General features: G+C 45.8%; 1 protein-coding gene across 1 annotated transcript in view; it reads right to left on the minus strand.

Annotated features, from left to right (window-relative positions):
• Window positions 1-313: 313 nt before the first annotated feature.
• ADRA1D (adrenoceptor alpha 1D) overlaps window positions 314-18,408 on the minus strand; it is a 42,929-nt gene continuing 24,834 nt past the window's right edge. Inside the window, exon 2 of the mRNA XM_084519019.1 lies at window positions 314-3,864. Within this exon, the coding sequence (XP_084375145.1) occupies window positions 3,296-3,864 (569 nt within the window). The 3' untranslated portion in view covers window positions 314-3,295. The remainder of the gene's footprint in view (window positions 3,865-18,408) is intronic.

The raw sequence follows: 18,408 nt of genomic DNA on the forward strand, positions 1-18,408 counted from the left end.
CAATAACCTTCTCTCCTCTACTCCCATGGTTTATGGCTGCATCCATATCCCTCCTGCAGCAGGTTGTTTTTGGGAGAAGACACAGCTGGTGCAACCCCTTCACTTCTGTGTGGCATGAGGCAGAGAATATAATTTTCTGATTTTATTTTTTTTGGTCATATATTCTTGCACATGGGAATAATTCTTGTGTAATTACAAAAAAAAAAAAATCCTTGAGAAAAACACAAAGGCTGATAATATGCAGGTTTTGCTTCCTCTCTCCCTTATCCCCTACAACCTCTATTCAAAAAATCAGACACAGTTCACAGCAACGTTTTAGACGGGTTTGTGCATGTATTTGGTACAAATAAACAAAAATATGTGCATTCTGTTTCATAGAGCTTACATCAATCTGACATTACTTGAATCACAAAACAGAAATACTCCAGCTAATAAATACGTCTGTGGATGAAAAATAAAAATCTATACATAAAAAATTCCAATGTCTGCTAAAGGAAATGTACACTTATATACACACTGTAAACAATAGTAATGCAACCCAACTGCAGTCCAGCTCAGGCTGACGGGGACCTTCTTTCCTCCTCGGATGGGACTCGTGAGAGTCTCCTGGCGTCGAAGCTGCTCTTCACCATCCTCAACACTCGGCTCGTCGAAGCAGCAAGGTCTGGTGATGCGATAGGGACACAAAGCCGGCGCGATGAGGTGAGAGCTGCTGGGTGACCAAGGGACGGGGGCTTTGGGAAATGGCCTGCTTGGTGAATTTGGAGAAATGGGGCCATACCCTCCGCGGGTCACACACTTGGCGGTCCAGAGAAGTCAACGGGGTCAGATCGAATTCATTTCCTGAAGGTCTGAGCCCATTTTTCCAAAGCTGGGAGAGCTCAGAAATTAAGGGATTCAAAGGGAAAAGCACAAGCTTAGATACTCAGGGTGTATTTCGTACAACACTGTCCTTCCCCTGTCAGCAAACGCAGCCCCAGTCTCCCCTAAATGAATCTCTGCATGTACAGATTCCAGTCCTGGCACGGACTCTTCAGATGCAAGGTGCTAAATGAAAGAAGGGACCTGGCTTGGGTGAGAAATAGATATATAATATGCTTGTGTGTGCTTAAACAGACTTTATCCTCATTTTCTCTCCTGTAAAGGATTGGGATGGAGAAGCAGAAAAACCCCAGACTAGTCTTTCTTTCCCTTCTTCGTGCTTTCAAGGGACTGGAGGTTGTAAATGTAAATATTTCAAAATTGGAAAAAAAGAAAGAAGGAAAGTTAAAAGATCAGGGAGAAGTGTAAGAGGTAATTTCAGCTCATTCTTGGGAATGAGCGGCTTGCCAGCAATTGCTAAATTGAGCTGCCCTTTCCCCAGTGCCCAGTGCAGTGCAGCCCATATGTCTTGTTGGGGTTAACTGCTAGGAGGAAAATATTTGGACAAAATCCTTAGGTCTTTGTGCATCCAGTTCAAAGTCCATTGCACTGAGTAAAAGGCAGGAGGGTGTTATGGGTGCTGAGGTAGGGCCCACTCTGAATGTCTCAGCATGAAAGAAAGTAAAAAATAAAAGAAATCTACATTTTCCTTGGTTTTAATTTCCTTTAAAACTAAAAACCAGCAGAAAGAAAGTCACGTTCCCCATGCTGTACTAGGACACTTTCATCTCCTTTGACTGCCACCCTTAAGAGGATTAGCTGGACGTGCAGTAGGCACATTCATGAATATGCCTAATGGGTCTGGGGGACAGTGCTGGTGTGGATGAGTTTCCATCCAGGACATACTCAGCATCGTGTCTCCACCCTTGGGCTTCATGTTCCTCTTCTTTATTTACCCTTAGACCAAGACCTCACACTCGGGGGCTGTGAGCAGGGAAAACAAACAAACAAACTTTATCAACACTGCTTTTGGCCACGCTAACCAAGAGTAATTCCTGTTAACCAACAAAGGCTTTGATGTGTCAGGGAGGGGGGAAGCCACTTGGGAAAAGAGTTCTGAGTCTAGAATCACAGAATCCTTTAGGTTGGGAAAGAGCTTCAAGACCCTCCAGGCCAACCATCATCCTGACCTACTGAGTCCCATCACTAAACCAGGTCCCTGAGTGCCACATCCACGTCTCTTGAACGCCTCCAGAGATGGGGACCCCACCACTTCTTTGGGCAGCCCATTCCAGTGCTTGATCACCCTCACCATGAAGAAATTCCTCCTGATCTCCAACCTAAACGTCCCCTGGTTCAATCTGAGACTGTTTCCTTGTGCTCTGGTATGGTCCCGACTGGGGAAAAGATGGATCCACAAGAGGGAGCTCCCACTGCACTTCAGCTCCCTTTAAGCTGTGGCTCTGTGAGTAATGGGAACAGGCCCAGCCTCACCCACTCCACCTTCCTCAGCCACAGCTAGGAATACGTCTTTATTCCATGTTGTTTGAGAGAAAGAGCAAGTGGGGATAAGAAGGAGAGAGAAAAAGACTGGGGATGGCCAACATCAAAAGGAATCTCCACATCACAGAGGATGCAGGCTAGAACAAGATGGGTTGCAAATTTCTCACTGGAAAGTGAAATGAGAAACACGTCGCAGGTTGGAGTTAGAGAAGAGAGACCTGCACACCTGTTGGCATCAGTGTATGCATCTGGACTGCTCCTCTGGGCTAAAACCAGGCTGCGAGGAAGTGGCAAAGCTGTGGGCACTGCAAACACGATGGCTGAGAGCCAGGATCCCCCAGCTCTGCTCGGGAATACCGCAGTCTGCTCACTCTTGAAAGAAAAGGCTTGGGCTACAGGTTCTGTCCAGCCCTGTAGCCCTACAAGCCCCTAGCCCACTGTCTAAAGGGTCAGCTGCCAGCTACTGCTCACAGCATCCGTTCGGGATGCTGCCTCTGGATGGAAATGTTATCACGTGTGCTAAGGCAGAGTTGGCACCTGTTGGGGTTCAATCCTTCCAGTAGCTTTTGTGGTGGTATTTTTAAGGCAAAGGAGATGTTCTGGTTTCCCTTAATTGCACAGCTTCTTCCAAAGTCAAAGAGAACCATCCCATGGGAGGAAACAGCTCTTTTCCTAAGGCCAGATCCACCCCACACTTTCCCCTCTTGCCACAGCTCATTAAAATGTGATGTGCCATTGGCTCGTATTTGAGGAACCCATAACCCCATAGAAGGGGCTGACCTCCCCGTGGGGGAAGCTTGTACAACCTTTGGGCAACTGCATTTTATACCTGATTGCTGCTTCCAGTCTGCCTGACAGATCCACAGGTGGCATCCCTTCACGTTTCTGCTAGATACAGCTAAAGAAACCATCGAGAGCTGTCCCGGTGCCTTCAGATATCTGTCTCTCTCAGCCCACAGCAGTCTGTTAAGTCATAGGTTTGATAGTCAATGGTTTCCGTAAAGTCATGAGGGATCCCAATAGAGACAGACTCCACCTCGGTTTTGTAGGAGGCTGTCACCCCCCCTTTGCTGGAGCCGCCCCGGATTTTGTTAGAAAGGCTGTTCATCTTTTCCTTCAGCTGGGTGGACGCTGGCTTCTGGAACGGAGTGAGCATTTTCCAGCCCTTGAAGCTGAGAGTTCGCCTCTTACCGGCCCTCTCCTGCAAGGAGGAGTTAAATAGGAACGAGCTGTGCAGGGTGCTGATCCTGGGCCTCAGGTCTGTCTCGGAGCCTCGCACGGAGCTGTTCATGGAGGCCCCTCGCCAGTGGTGGTCGTAGACGCGCCAGATGGGACGTCTTCGCCGGTGGCATTGGCACTTGAGCAGCCTGATGAAGGCTCGCTTGAACTCCTTGCTGGAGCAGGGGTAGATGATGGGGTTCACGCAGCTGTTGAAGTATCCCAGCCAGAAGATGACCTTGAAGACCATTTCCGAGGGCTTCAGAGATGGGAAGAAAGAACCTAGGAAGAGATTAAAAGAAATAAGGTTAGAAGGGGGAGGACGTGGCAGCACAGGGTAGCACAGGTGGTGGAGAGCCCTGTCTGAAAGGCAAGCTTTGCAGAGAAGGCTGAAGGCATGATTTTATTAGGTCCTTGGCTTGCAATGCTGTTATGACCAGAGTGAAGATCTGCAGGAGTAGAGGGCATGGAGCAAAAAGATAGATAACACCATATCCATGGCAGGAGCCTTCTAACCCCCATTGCAAAAGGGGTCAGAGCAATGGACCCAGCACAGCTGTGAGCCGTCAGGTCAAGCCCATAGAGTTTGGAGACAGTCTGTTAATTACATTATGGAAGTAAAATATGTTATGAATGTTAATTATACTAGTTCCTGCTACTTGGAAAAGCTCTTTCGTCCACCCAAACCCTGATTTCTACTTCTGTGCTGAAGGATCCCACTGGCTCTTGATGTAAAAGATGGGGAGTTGTTTTGCAGCCAGAAGATGTCAGTGTTGCTCCCACATGGCCCCATCACTTAGTATTCCTTACTCAGATCTGAAATAACTTTCTGACTCAGCCTTAATTTCTCTTAATTTTAGCTCTGGATGACAAATCATGCCACCATGTGACTGAGCGTTAATTTGTATTTTAGTAAATAACATTAGCTCTGGATATCATTATTATTTTCCCCATGCTCAAAAGCCTGGTGTCAAAACAGTAAAACAGGTGCCAGGAGCCAGAAATTCAGAACCGAGGCTCTGAACTTCCACAGACTGCATCAAAGCTCCCCAGTGGTTTTTTTTTTTTTTTTTTTTTTTCCCTTTTTTATTTTTACTTTTTTTTTTTTTTTTTTACTTTTATTTTTTAAAATTTTATTATTTTTTGAGAAAAACCATCATCCAGGAAACCCAAAGCTCTGATTTCAGCAAAGCTTTCCTACACCCATTCCTAATCAGCCCAGAGTCTGCAGCCAGACTCAGTGTGTCAGGTACGTGGGCTACCCCATCACGGACAGATCTCAGCATTTTCTGATGCTTAGGCAGGGAAAACACATACGCAGACGTGTGGCTTAAATATCTGCCGAAGGCCAACTCAAGTCAAAGGGCTGGAGCACATGCTGGTGTCAATATGTGCTGCAGGAGGCAGTGAATAAGGACAGCCAGCAGGGCTGATGTCTCTGTGATGAAAAGACCTGGGGCCAGCACGGAGACGGATGGCGTTTGCGGAGTAATGAGCAGCCCCTGGTGTTGGAGCCCACGGTTTTGAACAGAGAAGTAGTGCCGGGGTTGTAGTGTCCCTGCTGTGGCTGTGTTTGCTTAAAGGGATTTATTCCTTCTGGGACACGGCTGAGATTTATAGGTTGGCACTAGGCTGCTTGAATCACCACGTTGAATTCTAACCACAGCAGAAACACTGCCCTGAGTGTTTGGTTAACCAGGAGTAAAGACCCCAGGGGTGCTGGGGGCAATCTCCATTTCCTTAATGTCTCCGTTCTCCATCCAGACAAGGTTTTAAGCCTTTTCCTTTCCTTGTGCAGCCTGCAGCCCACCCCCAGGAGCTCCACACACCATCCTGATGCAATGTGGATCATCAGTGGGTTCCTAGGACCAGCAGTGGGTTCCTTGAACCAGTGGTGGGTTCCTAGGGCTAGTGGTGGGTTTATATGACCAGCACCAATTCCTCTCCTCAATCTCAGTTCTCAGCAATAACACCTGTGTGTGTTTTCCTGCCTGGGCTCCTCCATGCTCCATCCTGGTGCAAACCAGACTCTGAGGCCATGTGCTACCTGCAAGGGGCTCCCTGGCTCTCAGCTCTTCAGGCAGACCTTGTGTTGTCCTCAGTGTGAGCATATGGGGCCAAGATAGGTGAAGGAGCCCATCAAGCATGGATTCCCACTCATACCTTTGTTAGGGGAGAGGTTCTGTGCCTCAGTTTACCCGATGTAGAATGGGGTTCATTACCATCATCTCTTGTATGGTGCTGTTGGGGACCCTGTTTGCAGTACTCTCAGTTCCTAGAGGAGCTGTGGCTTTATGTAGCTTTTATTTTAACTTGAGAGAGAGGAAAAAAAAAAAAAAAGCTATGGTAACAAAGCAAATAAAAGAAGAAACTCTTTAGAAATGAAGCTAGTGATTACTGCTTGAGCCAGGCTACTTAAGAGATTGGTGCTTGCTTAGCCTGTTGGCTGTTAAAATAATAATTTATATCTAGTGTTTAGTGCTTCATTGCACAATGCAGTTTCCGTACAACATTCTTTGTTTTAGCATCCAGATAAAAAAGACAAACTGGGAAAAAAGCACAGCTACGACTTCCTTGAATTTCAACTTTGGCTACTTTTCACCCTCTAGAACCTCGTGTGCATCTGAAGACAAAGGGCTCATTGCCATCCTCATTACCATGCAAATAAGCATGCCCCTTGGAAGAGATGTGTATGGAGTGCATCCATAGCTTCCTCATTCAATCACACTGGGATGAAAAAAGTAGGCAGGGAGTCCCCAGAATGGGTCTCTGGCTGGTGACTTTGTACATGCTGGAACATCTGACTGCCTTGGTAGGCAATGGGAAGCAGATCTTAGGGGAGAGTTTGTGGCTCTTATGTAGTGAATGAATAAAGTATGAAAGGAATTAGCCCTCACTTTCATGCACACAACGACATTTTGATAGAGGATTTATGAACTGGGCTATGTAGTGGTGATTCTATAGGAACATGGATGATGTTGGGATGCCTGGAAGAAAGCACAGAGTAATGGGCACCTGAAGAGCTCAGGAAACGGATACTTCCAAGGTTCAGAAACAGAAAATGGGAATAAAAATTCAAGTATAGAAATGGGAAGTGATACAGCAGCACTTTAGCCTGATCAGTCAGTGTATGAGCACATTTTGATGATGTGGCCCAAAAAATATCAAAGACAGAACAGGGCATTATCAAAGGCAGAGCATGGAGCCCAAATGTTGTAGAATTTGTGCCATGTCATGTTTTTTTTAAATCCCAGTTGTATCTTGGTCTAGGATGCTCCCAGGCAGAGGCTCATCTTTCTTATTTGCCACTGCCTGGTCAAGAAAGGCTCTGGACATCCTGCTGAGAACTTTTCATTCTCCTAATATATACATTTTTTATAACATTACTGCTGGGGGGTTGAAAATTCCTTTTGAGTTTTAGTCCATAGGGAATTTTCTAAAAGGTCATTTCAAATCTTGCTGAGCCTTCATACTCATGTTGGAGATCTAAACAAGGACTGCAGGTCCTGCTGGAACCCTTGATCTTCAGCAGGATTAAAAAATTAAGAAAGCTGCAGGTGAATTCTCAGGGAAAGCTTGTCCCCACCATGTAAAGTGACCAGAGTCACATTCTAAATGTGATCAGAAGATCAATTTTTTTTAATTTTTTTTTTGGTGGTGCAAAAGTTGAACCAATAAAATATGCGCTCTGAAGGCAAAAAATCAATTTGTTTGGTTTTCTTACAGTGGATGTGTGCCTGTATGCCATGTATATACCTACACATTTTTTGCTTGTCACCCTGCTCATAACTGGGAAAAAAAATATCTAACTACAAACCTCTGAACCCAGTGGCTAAAGTCCCCAAAGCTGTAACATGCATGTGGGTGCAATCTCCCCTCCACGCACCCAAACACTTAGCTTTTTTTTTGTTATTATTATTATTATTTTTTTAGGCTGTTTAAGCTAGCACAATCTCGTGATCTTTCCCTGTCTGCACTTCTCCACCCTGCCCTCTCCATGACTCAGCCGAAGGTGATATCACTGGATTGTTTGGAGAGTTGCTGGTCCCAGTGTTCAGCACACAAAAAAATAAAGCAAAACAAGGAAAAAAGACAAATGCACAAGTGAAAGTGGATCCAGTCCAATCTAAATTCTGGCCCTGGCTCCCAGTATGCAGCCAGAATCTGTGAGCAGGCTTGCTTTCTGCCGCAATTGGCAGGAGCATCTTTGTTTTAAAAGGTCCCTGCTTTTACAGCATGTCCTGAATAGTCCAGGGCACAAAAATGCTGCAGATGTGAGAGCAGGTGGGTGAGACAAAGAGCCAAAGTGATGCCCCAGTGCTCTGACATCATGAATGGAAATTCAAGGACCAGCAGGATCACTTAGACTGAGAAACCACCTTGCTGTTGCTTGGTGTGAACTTTGTATGAGGAATGGCTCTGGATACAAATAGCTCATGGAGAGTTAGACCCTGCACGTGTTAATAGAGAACAATTATTCACTACCTTTTCCACTACAAGGGGCACCAAGGAGGACGAAGGGTAGTGGGTGGTAGGATGAAAATGAAGATAAGGGGGTGGTTCATCTCAGAGCGTGTTCCTCAACAGGAGCCCATGGATGCTAAAAGCATTCAAAAATGATTGGACAAACTCACTGTAAAGAAAAAAAAATCTACCACGGTGCCAACCCAACTATTCATGAGTTAGGAAGTTCCAGAAATTCATACATAGCATTAGGCCCCTGGGACAGCTGAGCTTCTCCTGAATGTAGCCTCCAAGGTCAGGAGGGAACTGAAACTCCCTCAGGATGTGTCAGAGCAGCAAGGCAAGAGAATTGCAGCTGGTATAGAAAAAAACAGGGTGGGAAGTAGTGAGGTTGCTGAAGCTCCTGGCCACAGAAACTGTCATAGCCTCTTCCTTATTTTCTTTCTGTCTCTTGCAAAGTAAATTAATTACATTTCATCCAAAGTAATCATGGGCTGCCACTTTCCACCCGTTACCCAGCTTGCACCCCACCTCGCCATCTCCTTGTGGGACCTCCATGAAGGATGCTATTCCTGACGTGGCTGCCAAGTGATGGGAGAAAGGGCTGGAAATCAGCAAGGATTTCTGCCTACGTGTGGGACTGGGAGTCTCAACATCTGGCCAGACTTTTGTGACCTTCTCCTCCATCCACAATTGACAACTTCCTTTGGGCATCCATAGGCATATCAGGGTCTCTAGAGGGTTAACGCCTCCCTGCAGCTGGTGGCATGTCTTGGAGTGATGGGGGAGTTCACTGCCCTCCTAGGACGGATCCAAGAGCTGCTTGGCGTTGGGAGGAGGACAGCGTGTTCGCAGTGACTCCGGCATTTTCCCTGGAGGACGATGGCGTTGGGATATCGGGTGGAATTCCTCAGGCCTACGAGCCTTCCAGCTGTGGCCCGACCCCATAAACAAGCTGCAGATAAGCCCCAGCTTCTGTCACGCCAACGAAAACCCTCTAAAGCTGCTTGTATGCATCTTTGCATGTAGGCATGCCTGATCATTCGAACTTTTGCACCCTGACCCTGCTGGAAAGAAAAGTATGGAGAAGCCACCCCTTCCCTGCCCATCGCTGCATTATTTTTTCCCATGATGATGGTTGGCTCCTCTTGGAGAGCTCCAGCAATGCCAAAACCCATGGTAGGGTGAATGTATCTGGTACCCAGGGTCAATGTGCTGGGGCCCAGGGAAGAATGGCGTTAGGGCTAAGGGCAGCCAGAAAGTTGCAAAGACAGAAGATGCCAGCTTTGTAGGGGATGAGGGATCTGGAAAACATTGGTGTTTTCAATAGCATCTCAAATTCGAGGACTGACTGCAGTTTGCCCATCAGCAAGAGAATCATAATGTGGCAGAGCCCTGTTCTGATATTTACTGGTCTATTTCTCTAATCCCCAAACATTAGTTACTAAGTAGTTACCTAAGCAGGTCCCTGGGCTGTTCTTACACTCAGTGACTTAGTCAGTACTGCCAATGGAAAGGATGGAGCAATCCACCTCATCCTGAAGCATAAATCCCTACTGGCCAGGTGAATCACACTCAGTCTCTGCTGTCTGGACCCAGATGTCTCGTTCTTGGGGACACACCATATTATGGGCAAATAACATTACTGTAGATGAATTTCACCCTTAATGCCATTGGGATCCGGTGGCCTCCTCCTGCTTTAGGAGGAGTCTTGAAATGTTTTCATGCATCCCTCATGTGCAGGATAGGGACTGCTTCATCAGCAAACCTCCCATGGTGGTGAAGGGTGGCACAGAGAGTCACACAGGTACATCGACACTGCTACCTCACAGAAACCTAACAAGGGCTTTCAAGTCTTAGATTGTGCAAAGTGCTAATTTGTTCAGCATGTTCCAGCTAGATCTCTCTGGATAAATTGTGTCCAGGGAGCAAATTCACTCCAGGGACTGCTCTCAAAAGGCCACCAGGACTTGACTATGCAGTCCCACAGCATTGCCCCAGCAGGTTCTGCACCCTTAATTACATCCATATGCCTTCATGCCACATCACAGGGCATGCAATGTAAAGAATCTATTCAAGACTGAAGATCCACTCTACCGGAGACTCACAACTCCTGCAAGAGAGTAATTTTTTTGTAGGACCACTGGGGCATTGCACGGGGCCAAGAGAGGCTTTGTGCCAGGGACTGTAAAGTACACAGTCTGCTCTAGTCTATGCTGCAGCCCATGCTCTGGGGGATCATTGTCTGGGATTTGTTAACTTTTTTTAGCAGTGTCTGACTCCTGGTACTTAGCTTTGTTCCTGAGAAAGTTGTAGTGATTTGCTGGGAACCACTGGGCAAACATAATGCACAAAGCTTTGTTACCCTGAACTGAATATCCTGCCTTCCATCTTTTATTAGGGATCTATAAAGAAGAATGTCTTGCTCATAATAACGAAAGGATAATTCATTTACTGTTAGGGACTGTAGCCTGCCACTGAACAGTAGTTGACATACAGAGCCCTGGGTCTGTAGAAGAGCCAAGAATGGATTCCCATGATTTCCAAATCTGTAGCCCTGTGGCATGATCATAAAACCATCATTTTAAACCATATCTGTCAGCAGGATGAGAACTGAGAGTTTTTCCCTGCTTTCTGATATTCAGTATGAGCTCTGAATCAGGCAGGGCTGGGTAGAGCAAAGGGAGAGATACTTTGAAACAAGAACTGGCCTTGAATACTGCAAACCAAGCTCACTTCTCCATATAACAAATCTTTGGAAATTACTTAGGTGAAAATTTTGGAAGGAAATGAAGAGCAGGACTGAATACTTGCCTTACACATTAATGAAGGCAATTAGCTCCCCCATGCCTGCAATGAAGCCTTAAGACTGCTGCTGACCATTAATCCTGGGCCACCTGATGAACCTGTCATCACAAGGGCTTTGCTCACAACGTGGTGGAAAACACGGACAATTCAGTGTCTAAAATGTGTCTAAAATTCAGTGTCAAGATGGACTGCTTGGTCCATTTGCTGAGAAGGAGAGAGGCTGGGCAGCAGAATCAGGGCCACAGATAATGCTCAACTCAACAGAGTCAGTAGGAGGATGGGCTTTAAAAATGAGTCACAAGAATAAGAAGACAAAGATTTTTTTTTTTTTTTCATCTGGCACCTCGTACAGACTCCCTTAAAGGTAGTATTTTTGCACTATGTCTTACGCCTGGGAAAGATAGATGTATATCCAACTGCCTGTTCCTTAACAATTCACAGATAATAGCCTGGCTCCAACCCCAAAGGGGACTTTAAAACAAACCTTAAAATCATGAGACTCAGCAAAAGGACATAAATAAAATTAGGAAAATAATAACAATAAAAAAAGCAACAAACCCACGTCTGTAAGACTGGCCAATTTGGCAAATCCAAAGGGAGATATCAGGAAGGTTCTTATTTGCCTGATACAAATGAGGAAAAATAGCAATAATAGGTCTCCAGAGAGAAGGAAAAAGTCAGGGTAACCGAGCTGCATGTCAAGAGCTCTTGCCTTTCTGTCTGAGCAGGAAGACAACTGGAATTTGCTTGCTGATGTTACAGTGAGCACAACAGAGACCTCAGTGAGATTCTTGCCCGCATGGCTAAAGAGAGGAAACAAGCTTGGAGCCGACTCTGAAAAGAAAATTTCCATCTGGCTCGGGATCTGAATGAACAGAACGGTCGCTCGATGTTGCTAGGTTCCCTCTGGGGAAGTCAAAAATCGGCGTGTCGTTCAGCGAGGAGCATTTCCGTGGCTCATTTGTGCAAAGGACGGGTGTCCTCAGCAGGAAGGTCTTGCCATGGGAGTCCTGTGTGGGCTCACCAGTGACACAAACATGATACCAGTAATGATACCAGTAATGATACCAAACATGATACTAATAATTCTGTGCTTTGTAGCCTCATGGCAGCTTGTTTATGAGCACAGGAGGTCACCACCACCTCACCAAACACCCTCCTCCCTTCCCCTCTCTGCTGTTCCTCACCCCGTGACACAAAATTTGACTTGAATGCCCCTTTTTCAAGCAACACAAGTAGGAGCAACCCATCCACACAGAACATCACTGTCATCAGCACCTGCTGAGGGTTTCTGTTTCCTCCCAGTGGACCACAGTCAAACAGGAATAATCCAATGAATCTGTTTTTTAGTCTTTGCTGGAAGAGGTTCCCAATAGACCTCACACTAGTGTGACATCTAATCAATGTTAGGAAATATTGCATGACTTTTTCAACTAAAACAATGTTCCCTTCATACACTATTTTGAAGAAATCAACAAAAACTTTATGATCATCAGTGCTGTAATTTAGAGAGATGAAAGCATAGTGTAGAGAGAGCAGAGAATTTAGCTGAATACCAAGAAAAGTCCCCCATAATCTAGGAAGAGAGACAGCAAAAAGGATTCGGGAGGGATCTGTTGAAGATTCATCACAAGACAGAACTTGAGAAAACCTGAGGTATTGTGATGACAAACTTTCCAGCAAAGAGGGTAAGTTAGTAGAGTTGCTGCTATGATTTATCCCTCTGATAAATTGTTTGACACATATATTTCATGGAATGTCATTAAAGCTCTTTTGCAAGAAGATTGAAGAAATGTTTCTTCAGCCCTTGCCACAGACCTCTGTGCTTTGCTATCTATAAATAGTGAATGAACATAGCACGGGGCTTTAGACCAGTTGTTCTCCAGCTTTTTGGAACCAAAGACTGTTAATCCTCAACAGTTTTTACAGACTGCATGGCTCCCTTAATAATCTGTTTTCCATGAACCATTTACTGAACCTTCATCAAGGTCTGGAGGCCACAATTTGGGAACCACTGTTCTAGACCTCTCGTTCTTGCATTTGTTGGCAAGTGCAATGGCACTTTGTGCTGAGCACTGCAAGTGGCTTCCTCTGTGCAACTCCTTTCAACAGCCCTTAGCATCTTCAGAAACTTTCCTCTGCAAATAACTGCTGATCCACTGTGGCTACCATGAAAAGCCTGGCTTCAACCCATCTCCAAGATGAAATGTCCCTTTTCTATCAAGCTGTCACCTCCACTATTGTAAGAAATATTGAGAACGCGTATTTTTTTTTTTTTCCAACTAAATGGCAAGCTTGGGAAATCCTGGAGAAAAGGAATGGAGGGGAATGATTCCCAAGCAAGTCATCCGAGTCTTGGAAAAACCACTGTGTGTGCTGGGTCCGTCCCAAGACTACTCTTTGTTTTTCCAACTCAGAAGTTCTTTTCTCTGCACTTGGTTTTCTAAGAATGTGAACTCACCCGCCCCGTCCTGTTTACAAGCTCGTAAATATGTGGATCAGATTTGGCTGTGGGGTAGGCTTTGGAAGGGCTGAATCCTGCTGGGAACACATGGCATTTTATGTACACTGAGGCCAGATCTGAACCGCACAAAGGAAAAAGGCAATTTTTCACTGGGCCCAACCCAACACAGGAAAAATTCTCCCCCAGAGCAAAATTCACGAGCCCTGATTTTAACTTAGTTTGTGGAACGAGAAGATCTCACCTTGGGTGGGTGAACATCGCCCGGCCACAAATAGAGACGGGACTATTGACCTAAAAGGTGGAAACCTGTTCTCAGCTGATTGCTGGCAAGGCTCATGGAGAACTCGCTGGTGGCGGGATGCCAGCGCTCAGCAAACACGCTATCAGAGGAGGTGTGGGAGCTTCCTCAGTGCCTTTCCACCATGCCGGTCCCAAGGACATTGTGTTTATATCAGAATCAAGCAGACAGCACGTCACCAGCCACGGAGCCTGGCACCGCACCGCTCACAGCCCGTGCCCCTTCCCGGGGCTGTGAAGGATGCTGAATACCATCCTTGGGAGAGCAACGCACTATGACGCCACGGAGGAAAGGGTGGGGAAGAAAGGCTGGGGGAGGTTGGTATTTTCAGCCTTCGTCAAAAATCAGGATTGGCTGTGCAGGCTTGGGAGTGGTTATTCAAGACCAGCCAGGCAATTGCGTGTTTCTTGTCAAGACTGGTGCGGAAAATCCTCCGACACAAGCCCTGTTTCCGCACCAAGCTGCAAGGCACAGCCCTTCTAGGGTTGGCTTGCATGGCAAAATCTGCAGTTTCTCATCGCTTGCCTTTCTGACAAGAAGCAAAACTTTTAAAAAAGTTTGTATTTCCTTCTCCCCAGCCTGAAGTTGTTCCGATGAGACAGCTGAGAGCTGCTTTGTATCTCCCCCAACCCTAAAGCTGGCTATCAGCTGATACCAAGCTCTAAAAACATTACACTCCTTAATGAGTTTTTTTTTTTTTTTTTCACCCCCCAGAAAACAATGGGTCACTGTAACAAGGCTCCAAAAATACAAGTGGAATGCCGAGATAACAACATCCTCATCACTCCCAACAGTTTCTGAAGCCCTTAAATCGAAGAGATAAGATCTCAGGCTTAGTGTTGCATCGGTCACTGGCAAAGGACACCCCTCCTGATCCTTCAGCTCAGCCCTTGCCCCCATCTCCATGGTGCGGCTCATGTCAGCTGTCTTGATGTCATATCTCATGGCATGTCCCTTATCTGGTTGTTCAGCAGCTGTACACTTAAGCTGTATCTCTGTAGGTAAAGTGAGCAGGGACAGGGTAAGGGATCCGTTTGTGACTGAGGGGCACCCTGACTGCTAGTAGGGACCCTGGCCAAATTTTTGGCCAAGATTTCTGGTGGGCAGCAGAGCCAAGGGATGTATGCACATGCAGATCCCTGTTTGGGAGGGTTTGGCTGTGGCAGTGCCAAGAGCATGGCTAACGATTTGACCCCTAATATTGACCCCTAATCTCTTTGGGTACTGTTGATGTGGCCAAGGGATATCACTTTGTGCTTTGTGGGAAGAACTGTCCCCAGAGGGGTGTTTGCTACCCAGTGATGAGTGGGGGTTTCTGCACACCCATGGCCCACACAAGGTTTGTAGGATGCCAGGACTTGTGATCCACAGCAATACGTGGATGGGATTGACTGTCTGGGTCACCTCGCATCACGGGAGGGGAGAGCTGGCCATGCCCAGACCAGAGCAATCTCCAGGAGATAACCATGCACAACGGCGTCACAACCTGTCAGTGGGAAGAGGTGACAAACCTAGAAAACCCAAACCATCATTTTTTTTTTTTTTTCTTATCTGAGACATCTACCTGGATGTCATGGCTGAATAGAAAATAAAAAGACACAAGATGCAAAGAACTGGCTGCCTGGTTTTGCTAGCATCAGAGATGAACCTGGGACAAGCACAGAGACACTTGGAAGAAAACTGGCAGCAGCCCCACCACCATCATGGTGGCTTTGTTCAACCTTTACAGACACCTGGAATGTTATGGAGAAATCTAGGGAGAGAGAATGCAAGAACCTTGCTGCACTGCCTGGTTTAAATGCCTGCACAGGGCAACAGGATCTCTGCTGAGAAGAGATGAGTGTCTCAGAAAGCCTCATTACAGTGATGAGGCTCGTTCTCCACTGACATGCTTGCTGCTCCATCTCTGCCCTATCGCTACTTCTTTTTTAATCTCTGATTCTGAAGGGAAAGGATGGAAATTTACATTCAATCTTCGTGGCAATTTGTGTACATCCCATGAGATATCTGCCTGCCTCTCTCTCACCTTTTCTCTGGGTAAACAAGCCTTTTTGACTCCTCTGCTCTTCAGTCACTGCTCAGAAGTAATAGCTGTGGGATCTGGGGTGTGCTCCCTGCCTTGATGTGTCCTTGATTCTTAATTGTCTCTTGGATATACCAATTTTGCACATTCACTTCTTGTTCCAGGGAAATGACCCTAAGAGGACTTTCCCCCCTTCTTAGGAATATACTGCTCTTGTGGACAACCCCTGTTAAGACTAGTGTCCTCCCAGGTGATTATTACCTGCTCTTCTTCCACCATCACAAACTTATTTTTCACTTACCACCTCCTTCTGAGGAGACTTTGGTGGTTCCTCATGCTAGGGGAATAAAAACCATGCCATATATACCTTGCTTTGCTTGTGCACTTCCAGTAGCAGCAATGTCTAAAGGCAGGGAACCTGCAGATCCAGGGGGGAGCTCCCAGTGGGACCCCAAGGTCTCTTGGGCTGTGAACAGAGGTCACCTGTGTGTCTTGTGCAATTAATCTGTCCTTGCGTAGAGACTCTACATTTGCTCTGAGACAGGACACAGCTTCCCTACAGTGCTGACCCACTGTATTCCTGCATCCAACATGTTAAATTGCCTGAATACAAGCAGAAACACAACATTGCCCCAGCTCCTCAAACCCTTAGGACATAAGCCCTCAGGGTGTAAGCCCTCAAGCCCTCTGCTCATCAGACCCTGAGCAGAGGCACAGACAGAAGCTTTCTGTAGTTCCAGATTCTTATTTTGCCCTCACAAACTTCCTCCAGATACTCAAAACGCTGAAAAGAGCAGTTTCTTTGGCAGCTGAAACCATCTGTCTCAGACAACACCAGTGACTTCAAGACTATCAACTTGCTTGTACCCAGAGACAAATAGCTTGTAGCAGTGGGAGAGGATAAGCCATCTGATGGTCCTAACATAAGTGTTATGGCACAGATTTGAAGAATATTTGCACATTGAACTCTCATTAAACCCACATGCATTTAACATGAAAATTGTTCCTGAACAGGAGGATTTTTTTCCTCCTAGTATCAATCCCAGTATTATGTACATTAGTAATATTGTCAGTTCTGGATGAGTGTGTGTATGTGTCCCCTCCCCAAATAGCAGCACATGAGAACATTTTGGTGAAATGGTTCTTCGGAGAAATACATTTCTTTCCAGTAACAGTTGATGACTTGATATTTCAGCTACCTCCCTCACAGAAAGGCTGTCAAGGCTGCTGGCAAAAAGACATGTGATCCACCTAGGAGCAGTGATTCATAAAGTGTTGGTAATAATAATGAAAGCTCAGATAATAAACAAGCCAAGAAAAGGAACAGATGAACTGGACCAAGAGTGAAAAATGGAGGTAGCTCTTGTGGAAAGCCATGTCCCAGGTCATTGCCCACAACACAGAAGAGAAGCCAAGGAGATGAAAAACGTTCTGAGGAGCTCTACAAGATGATGAAAAGGTCTGGAAAACTTGACTTAGAACATGATGTTAGAGCAGCTTGATCTATTGGCATTATCCAAGAGAAACTGAAGCAACTTGCTCATGTGTTGCGGTGACGTAGTGGGGAAGCCTTTTCTGATAGCAAAAGACTCTTTAATCCAGCCAAAAATGGTAGAAAAAAACTTAATGGCTTGAAGTTATGGCTACATAAATTTACACTGGAAAGAAAGCAGTCATTTATAATAGCAAAGATATAAAGCTACTGGCAAAAACATGACTAGAGACGTGGGTTCTCCATTATTTGCAGTTCTGAGTTAATGCTGAATGTCTTTCTAAGAAAAAAAAAAAAAGCTGTTTTTGAGTAATGGGCTGAGTTGAAGAAATTATTGAACAAGGCACTTCGGGTTGCAGTCATCAGTAAATCACAGCAGATAGTCAGAGCTTTCCAGCTTTGAAACTGTGACCATGAGTAGCAAACTCAATTCCAAAATGAGGTGGGACCTGAATATAGAAGAGGTGTAAAAATTGCCATGTCACAGAGAGTCTCCAGGTATCATAAGTGCAAGAACTGTTTGAGAAACTGTTGATCTGCTCCAAAAACTGCTTTAATTGGAAATAGTGTTGGACTTTATTCCCCACTGCAAGATTCTTCCCTGGGTTTGACACGCATATGCTGTGATGTCTGCATTTCCATGCATTTGCTCTAAATTAGAGGGGCTGACAACAAGTCAAGCATCTGTGTCAGGAGGTTTAATTGAATATAATGAAGGTTTTACTTCTTGGGGATCATGTCAACATTAAATTAATTACAGAGAGCTGCAATGTTGATGTTTGAAACCAGTTAGACTCCCTGCACTCTCACATCCAGAGGTAATATCCTTTGGTATGCTGGCAGTTGCCCTCAGCAAACAAAGCTGGGAAGAACCAAGCACCACAGAGCTCTCTCTGGGACCTTCCTCTCAAAGCAAGCTGCTGCCACTTGCTGGCAATGTCTGTGTGGCCCTGTGGATGCCATGAGCAGAGAACAGAGCCAGCTTTGAACAGTCGTTTAGGTCCCAGCAGCATTAAAGCTGAATTTCTTGTGCTGCTGAAGAAAGCATTGCATGACCTGCTAATGCTGCTGTTCAGCTCTGGGGACATGACAGAGCTAGTGGGAACAGCCTGGGGTGTCCTTGTGATTTGTTTGGTGCCTAACCTCATGCCCTGTTTTTGGGGCCCACCTGCTTAAGACCCCAGAGGAGATGAAGGAGCAGATGTGTTGATGTAACACTAAGTGAAAAGAGTTTATCTAATAATGTCCCTTCCTCTTCACCTATGTACTCTCTACAC

The sequence above is a fragment of the Aythya ferina genome (genome assembly GCF_964211825.1).
Source record: "Aythya ferina genome assembly, chromosome: 4".
Lineage (NCBI taxonomy): Eukaryota > Metazoa > Chordata > Aves > Anseriformes > Anatidae > Aythya > Aythya ferina.